The following is an 8,753-nucleotide window of genomic DNA, read 5'->3' on the forward strand; positions in this document are numbered from 1 at the left end:
GGTACAACCTCGGAGGACGCGGTGTGGTGTGTGTCGTCGTGTGGTCGTCGTGTCGTGTGTGTGTGTCGTGTGTCGTCGTGCGTGTGTGTGTGTGTGTGTGTGTGTGTGGTGTGTCGTGTGTGTGTGTGGTGTGTGTGTGGTTGTGTGTGTGGTGGTGGTGTGTGTGTGTGTGTGGTGTGTGTGGTGTGTGTGGTGGTGTGTGTCGTGTGTGTGTGTGTGTGTGTCGTGTGTGTGTTGTCTGTTGTGTGTGTGTGTGAATCTTGTGACTGAAAATTCATGCAAATTATCTATAAATTTCTACACAAAGACGATGGGTGCGCCAACCGGCCAAAACGCACAGGGACCAAGAGAACCGCGACTCGGAGAACAGAGCGGCCCACTGCCCGCCCTTTCAGGACGAGTTGATGCACAGACTGACGTTGGGTCGCAGCGCTCAGAAGAAGATGCAGGTGTCCTCCTCTTCCTCCTCTTCATCACAAGGAGCAGCGATAACCTCCTCCTCTTCATCACAAGGAGCAGCGATAACCTCCTCCTCTTCATCACGAGGAGCAGCGATAACCTCCTCCTCTTCATCACGAGGAGCAGTAAACTCTTCCTGCAGCGTTGGATACGACTCGAGTCCAGAGAGCGTCAGAGAGTGGCTGCAGAGCAAGGGCTTCAGTCCTGTGTGAGTACAAATATACTTTATACATACTTTATATATCAAGTATGTATAAAGTATATATAAAGTATGTATAAAGTATATATAAAGTATATATAAAGTATTTATAAAACGAACAAGTCAAATCAAGCAATCTGATTGGTTCTTAGCCGTGATATACTGAGCGTATACCACGGGCAGAATTGTACAGTAAGTTACTTTTCACAACAAGCCAGTATCCCTCCGCGTCTGAGAAAATCAGTATACCGTTGGACTGTTTCATACTGGAACAAGAAAGCAGCGGAGAAGTAACGGGGCAGAAGCCCTCCGTTTTGACGCAGCGGTCCAGACATAGACATCAAATGGCAAAACATATTCAGTGTGCAGTTCCTTTGGCATTAGGGCAGGGATATCTAGATACTTTCCAAGGTTTGACATAATGAATTGTGCTACTTTTAAAGCAAGCAACGATGTTTTCAAATCTGTAATCAAAGAGGTCCGCAAAAACACTATCGACCAATCAGATTGCTTGATTTGACTTGACAGTTTTATAACTATATTTAAATTTCTTCCGTTACGAAACAAACTTACAAAGCATAAAATGGAAACATTTAAGATTAACTTCGACCTCCGGGGGGGTCTTACTATAGTATGGAGGAGTGGATTGAGCAGTGCCTATCTCCAGAAAAAAAAGCACCTAAACTACGACATGCAGAGCTACGTGAAGAGCAGGTAGACCAACTGGAAAAGTACCACCATTCAAAGCTTTCTGATGCGGGTCTTGAAACAAAGCAGAGAAATTATGACCGTTAGTGGCCACAGGTGCGAAAGCTCTCTCCAGAGCTACTGGAAGCCCAATCTCGGGGACCGGAGAAAGTGGAGCAATATTCTCGCCACGCCAAGCAACAGCCTCGAACAACCTCAACCTATACAAGTGACCACGTAAGCCATGCTACTGATGCTGGACAGTTTTTCAGTGGATGCACAATAAACAGCAACATACACATTAATGTAAATAAACAGCCAAATAATGGATCAACGCTCTCTGTCTAATATGTTCGCTTGCTGTTAGTGTTGTTGCATAGCAACCACCTTGCACTATGTTTTGTGCAGAAGGCAACGGAGGGACTATTTTATTTTGAACATCATTATTTACTAATAAAAACTATTTAAATTAGAGTGTGTATTTTTCTTTCATATTGCCACACTTGGCGTCGGGCCGAACCACGCCCCTTAGCTGTGATATAATGAGCATATACCACGGCCTGTCGTGAGCTATTGCTTAAATATATTTGATTATATTTGATTATATTAACTTTCGTTTGAATTATTCAACTTAATATGGAGACCTCAACAGGTTCCAGAGATATGGCAAATATACCCAAATGACACCAGAGGTGGGTTTTGTTTTTTCTAAACGTCTCTAAAAAGGTCAAATTTAACTTGTTTCACATCAATCTTGATACACTGTATTTATTATATGTTTTAGTTTGGATTCCTAAAGCTTTTAGTCTACAATCCCATAATTCAAGTGTGCTTTTCACTATAAGTAATGTTTTTTTTTTGGACGGAAACTATAATTTACAGTTTTTTACTATGTTCAATCTGAATTTACTTTAAAATAAAAACATCTATATTGATTCTGACTTTTCTACATCCAACTCACAGGTGTATCATTGCTTTGAGAAAAAAGATGATTAATTTACCCCTTTTAGAAGGGAAGATATAGTCATTTGTTCTGGCCATGTCATTTTCAAGCCTGAAACCTGAAAAACATGCTTGGGGCTTAACAGGTTAATACAGATAGTCCTCTTGATGAAAGTATTTATTTCCTGGGAACAACTGGGGGGATATATCTCCTGTTAACCCATCTGCTCCCCCCCCCTGCAGGACCTGGCTGATGATCTGTCCTCAGAGCTGAGTGGGAATTTCAGTAGCGTGGTTCTGGGTCTGCTGATGCTGGCGCCCGTGTATGACGCATACGAGCTGGAAAATGCAATGAAGGTGAGAGTTTAGGAGAAATCCAGTGGTGGGCTCTAATTTGTAATGTCAATGTCACATCCCATAAAAAGACCAAAACCAAGACTGATTAATCGCGTACTGAGTATTGGCTGTATTGACCAAAGCTTGATTTATATTACTCTTTTTCTGCCTTCGGGCTTCATCAATCTGACACACCACTGCACTGTGACATGCTCCTTTATGAGGAGAGGCAAGGAGAGTTTTTAAAGCATAATTCAACAACAAATCAATGTAATGTGCTTTACAAAAAACATTGTAAGCATTCAAACTTAGTGCAAAAGAAACACACTATAAAACAATATTAAACTCGCTTCAAAAAGTGTAATTAAAGAGCCATAGGGAATAGAAATAAAAATACAAGAATGAACTTCTCATGTCTACACCCTTCTCCTGTGTTCATATCTAGTGTTAACTCATGTCTCTATCTGTTCATCAACAGGGGGCTGGAACAGAAGAGGCCGGCCTCATCGATATTCTGGCTTCAAGGTCAAACGAAGAAATGAAAACCATCAATGAGTTCTACAAGAAGGGTAAGGGCCTGCCTATAGATTGTGTATAATATCTGATACGTTGTAACGTGACTTAGCTTCTGTCCTTTGTTTGGAGATGCAATGACGTCCGTTATTACAAAGCAGTGGAGGGCATCAATTATTCATGACAGCCGTTTCTGTTTCCATGTGGCTGTTTATTGTTTGCTTTTGTTTGTTATTTTGTGGATACGATGACAGCAGCGGGCAAATATTTTCAAAGTTACTTTTAAATGTATTTTAATCTGTATAAATGAATTGTGATTGTGTGGTGCTTTGTGTTACATGGACATATTTTGTTCTTCTTCTACCAGCACAGTTTGTGAATTTTGAGCGCACCAAAATGAACATAATTGAAGTTACATTGAGTTGGAAATACTAGCTTTTCCATAGCTCATTACTTTTATTTCGTATTTTTATTTTATTTTCTGTCAGTTTGTATTGAGTTTTCAGCACAGTGTCCAAAATGGGTGTTTGATTACATGCTTTATCATTTAACTTCGTATGTTGTTCATTGCAGAACATGATAAAAGCTTGGAGGACGCTGTGTGTGGGGACACATCAGGAATGTTCCAGAGGGTTTTGGTCTCTTTACTCACGGTGAGTAAAAAGTAGGCGAATGTTTAATGGCAAATGATTATAGATCAAATAAAAAATGAGCAGATATAAACATTTGATTCTAGTCAAATTATTAAGATTGAGATTTGACTTCCTTGCAAAATGACCTGTAAAATGTCAGTAGGAAGTTGAAGTTAAAAACGTTTTCAACCACCCTTTCAATAAGAGGAAGCAGTTGTCAGTTCCTCTATCTTCTCCTATGTTGTGCAATCGTACTCTGTTTTTCCCTTAAGCTGTTCTGTCTTCTGTTTTGCAGGCTGGTCGAGATGAGAGCGACAAAGTGGACGAGGCGCAGGCTGTCCTCGATGCCAAGGCAAGATCTCAGCTTCTTTAAACAAAGTATTATTTAATTATGACTCAGTGTCTTATTACCGTTTGTGATTGTAGGAAATCTATGAGGCTGGTGAGGCTCGATGGGGCACGGACGAGGTTAAATTCCTCACGGTGCTTTGTGTGAGGAACCGAAACCATCTGCTGCGAGGTATTCTTACAGCATATTCCCAATCATCATGTTAACATCTGCACTTGTGATTATAAGTAATGTGTGTCACATGAAAACGCTCCCTTTTATAACTCGTGACATAAACCATTCAATACTGTGGGGTTTTACTGAACCTTTGTGACAGTTTCAAGAGCGAACACTCACTCTCTTTGTTGAGTCACTTTCATTTTCATTCATGTTATGCGTAGTGTCAGTTTGATAATAATAAAGTGTTTTTATTGTTTCCTTCCTTCAGTGTTCGAGGAGTACCAGAAGATTTCTGGGAGAGACATTGAGGACAGCATTAAGAGGGAGATGTCCGGCTGTCTGGAGGACATCTTTCTGGCCATAGGTCTGTTTCTATCTCTGTGACAAGCTCCATCAAACAGACTATTCTATCTATCTTTTGCCAATTATAAAGATGTAACGCCATTCAAATTTCAAATGAGCACAGAAAACTAGAGCCCGACACTCAAATTTGAGAGGCAGAAAACAAAAGATGCACCAAAATCAGATTAGGAAACTTAAGTCACAAGGGGTAAATATTTTCAGTTTAGCACACATTGCTGTTCAAGCTCTTGCTCGGTGGTTCCAAATGATAGGAATACATGTTCAATCTAAGGCAATTGCCTTCATTGTTAAAGGTCCCTTATTATACTCTTTTTCATCAATATATTATCGGTCTCAGATATATACAAAACATGTCTCTGAAGTGTTTGACTCAAAATACCAAATAGATTGTGCATTGTAGCGTCCCATAAACCCCTCTGTTTCAGCCCTGTTTCAAAAGTGCTGATTCTCTGTCTGTAGCTTTAAATGAAAATGAACTGCCACTCCCCACGCCCCTCTGTGATCTGTTTGGTTTTTAAAAAACAAAAACATAATGGTGCTCTAGGAGGAGATACAGGTGAAAAGGTGGGGGGGGGAGGGTACCTTGGTTGGTTATTTGCTAATGGTCGAACAACCCATAATAACATTGTGACATCACAAAGTGTAATAAAGATTTCTGTTTACATTCCAACATTTGTATGCCAATTTGCTCTAAATGTCAAGTCAGAGCTTGATTTGTTTTTGCTCACTGATGTAAGACATCCTGTGCTCACTACATACCCTGAACACAACACAACAATACTCTCACTTTCTCATGTTGTGAGGGCATTGCAACTCATGCGCTGGGATTTGTTTTTGCTTTACAGTGAAATGCTTAAGGAACAAGCCGGCGTTCTTTGCAGAGCGATTATACAAATCAATGAAGGTAAATATTTCATGCTTGTGATGAAGCTACAATACCAACATGTGAAGTCACTCCACATACATTACATTATTGCTTTGTGTTTGAATATGTTTCACTAGTTATCAGTACAGATAATTACAATAGTTATGTAAAACCCAGCTTGTCTCTCCTCAGGGGATGGGCACCACAGATACTGTCCTCATCAGAATAATGGTTGCGAGGGCGGAGATCGACATGTTGGACATTAAGGCGCAGTTCCTGAAGATGTATGGCAAGACCCTCCACTCCTTCATTAAGGTAAGGCAATAATAACTAGGGGCGGGAAACACTGTAGTCAGCAAAGGCTCTGCAATACATTAGCTTCAGTGTAATATTGCCTTTCATTTATTTGTGTACTCTGATGAGACTTAAATGTATCACTCCTTTCATTTCATTTGATCGGCTGAAGTGATATATTTAGTAAAGTCTTTAAATCTGAATTTGTATCCATTTTGCTTCATGTCACTGATCACAGTTATTCCCTAAACTAGACGATTGAAGTCTCACAAGTCTTTTCTCACTGCGTAGGGAGACACATCTGGAGATTACCGCAAAATCCTGCTGGAGCTGTGCGGAGGCGAGTAAAGCAACATCAGCAAAGCATCCAGCTCGGTCTTTATTATGAGCTTTTATAACGTTGATGACTTCCTTTATTTCACCCGCTCTTCTTCCAATTTGCATTTCACTGATTGACCGCAGTGCCTTCTTTTACTGTCTGTAATGTAATACCAATTAAACCAAAGACCAGCGACCTGTTAACACGTGTCTGTGTTTTCTTTATCGATCCCTGTTAAGGATTAATTAATGGTATTAGTTAGAGAGCAAGAGATATATGCTTCTCACATCCTTCACCACTTAAAAGATTATTGTTATTGGCAACTAGCTCCTGATCTTGTTGCGGCACAACATTTTCATCATGTGAAAGTCTGTGAAGTCCATTTGTTTAATTGGTAGCAATTACTAATTTGTTGAGTCAGCCCTTCGTCATTTGACTCAATTACATTAACGGGATGCTAGCTTGATTTGAGGAGGCAGTAAAATGGGCTCTAATCAAGTAAAGGAGAATGTCACATTGCTTATACAAACATACAGCTCCATCTCAGAGCAATAAGCCGAGAAAGGATGTGAGGTTGTTTTGCTCAAGGTGACCACTAGGTGGAACCAAAATAACTCCTTGAAGTTTCTATGGAGAAGTACAGCATTATCTTTCAGCGCCCTTTATGTTGCAAAGTACAGCCCTCAAATGTCATGTTCTGCAAAACATGACTAATCTGCATCTCAGTAAAAACTAGAGGAACCTGACATGTGCTGTATTCAGACTTTACTACAGGAAGAGTTCAGCTAAACGCTCGTCCCGCAGGCTCTCTGTGGCGCCAACTGAGAAGAAACATGAATTATTCTCATCAGAGTTGTTGTTCACCATTCCCTATGTTAGTCAGCCAAAATGCCTGCTTCCATTCATGTGTTTCTCTAAAAGGACCGCCACCCTCTGTGGCCATCTGCGGAGTACTCCTGGTTATTCCAGAATGTTCAGAGGCGATTATGGAAAACAACTTGGAAGTCAATCCTAGAATGTGTAAACCATTGTCTCAGTGGTAGACGTGTTCAAGGCATTGGCCCCTATATCATAGTGAGCAATTTGACATTATATTAAGAGAAAAAAATTATATCATTCCAATTAAGAGCTTTCAAAGAAATGTCTCTGCTTTATCGTGGACAAAATAAATCAATTTTACAAGCACCTTCATATATTTGAATTCATGGCATGAAGTCTATTCATTACGAGGATTAGATTTTTCATTGTGTACAATAAAATACAATTTATAAAGGTAAGCACTTAAGACCATTTAAATAAGAGTTTCTCAACAGGACCGCCAAGGAAACCACTTCTCTATGGTTGGAGGACATTATAAATCATTGATTAACTATAGTGATACAAAGTGGGTACAGCAAGCAATGAAAACTTATAACTATAAATGCTCCAAAATGTTACCATGGCAACCAATACAATAGATGCACCTTTCACCCTGTTGCAGCTTCTGTCTTCTTTTGAGAAAGGAAGTGCTTAAAGGTGGGGAAGGTAAGTTTGAGAAACCGGCTCGAGATACACCTTTTGTTATACTCCATGGAATGCTCTTGACTTCCCGATGGCAATGAATATCTTAAGTGTTTTTGACAAAAAATGTTCCAGATATATGGAGCATAATACCTGAACGCTACTTCTCATGTAAAACCTACTCACTGCGTACAACTTCTATCATAAAGAAGCAAGGCAAAATGGTGAACTGTGCCTTTCAGGTATGTATTATGATATTTCTAAGACTGTAATTTTCTTGTTCTCTTTGAAAAGGCAAAATGGCAGCATTTTCTCTTTGCTGCCTTATATACTGTACACTTTTGTCCAGCCTTACTTTATCGCAGTGTAAGTAGCATATTGGGTCTTTATTTTTACACAGTCATTTTCTCTTTTACATATTGAACATGCAATGCACCAGCATCCATGTAAAGACCCTGCCGTGAACGTGATCACAAAGAGAAAACTCAGTATGTAAAATATGTACCAGCTAGGGTCTACTCACACATTGCCCTCGATCAAGGCTCTGTGCAGGGGGCCGACCGCATGGAAGACACTGGAACAACAGGGAAGCAAATGTCAGATAGAGGCCAGGCTTTTGTTCTAATCACAGGGGATGGAAAGGAATAAGTGGAGGTGGGGAGAGTCACCTGTCGCCTGGGGGGGTTCCTCTGCAGCCTGCAGGTTGATGGGGGAAGAAGGTGATGAGGGAGTTGATTGTGAGGCATTTGGACACCACAGGACCAGGCAAAGGACATGAATATAATTTGCATTTGTTCTGGAGAAAGAACAGTGACAAAACGTTGTAGCATCAAGGCTTGGTGAAAGACATGCAGAAACTCAAAGACATAAAAAAAAACAGGGGTAACGGTAGACAGCATCAGGTACATGATATGGTTGTGAAAAACAAACAGGGGATGATAAGCAGCAGCAACACATACTGTATAGAACAAAGTGTGAAGGATTTATTTTTCTCTGTGCAAGGTCGGTGAAAGTATCGTTGTGTTGTGTTCGGGTTATATAGTGAGCACAGGATGTTTTACGTCAGTGAGAGTGGCCCATGGTGGTGGTGGGGTTACGGTATGGGCAGGCGTATGTTATGGACGACGAACACAGGT

General features: G+C 40.4%; 1 protein-coding gene across 1 annotated transcript in view; it reads left to right on the forward strand.

The window, feature by feature from the left end:
- anxa4 (annexin A4) overlaps window positions 1-6,320 on the forward strand; it is a 12,566-nt gene extending 6,246 nt beyond the window's left edge. The window contains exons 5-13 of the mRNA XM_010774322.1: window positions 2,531-2,644; window positions 3,102-3,192; window positions 3,710-3,789; window positions 4,064-4,120; window positions 4,195-4,288; window positions 4,545-4,640; window positions 5,485-5,543; window positions 5,697-5,819; window positions 6,090-6,320. Coding sequence (XP_010772624.1) covers window positions 2,531-2,644; window positions 3,102-3,192; window positions 3,710-3,789; window positions 4,064-4,120; window positions 4,195-4,288; window positions 4,545-4,640; window positions 5,485-5,543; window positions 5,697-5,819; window positions 6,090-6,146 — 771 coding nt within the window. The 3' untranslated portion in view covers window positions 6,147-6,320. The remainder of the gene's footprint in view (window positions 1-2,530; window positions 2,645-3,101; window positions 3,193-3,709; window positions 3,790-4,063; window positions 4,121-4,194; window positions 4,289-4,544; window positions 4,641-5,484; window positions 5,544-5,696; window positions 5,820-6,089) is intronic.
- The last annotated feature ends 2,433 nt before the right edge of the window (window positions 6,321-8,753 follow it).

The sequence above is a fragment of the Notothenia coriiceps genome, unplaced genomic scaffold (genome assembly GCF_000735185.1).
Source record: "Notothenia coriiceps isolate Sejong01 unplaced genomic scaffold, NC01 NC01_scaffold00013831, whole genome shotgun sequence".
NCBI classification, from domain to species: Eukaryota; Metazoa; Chordata; class Actinopteri; order Perciformes; family Nototheniidae; genus Notothenia; species Notothenia coriiceps.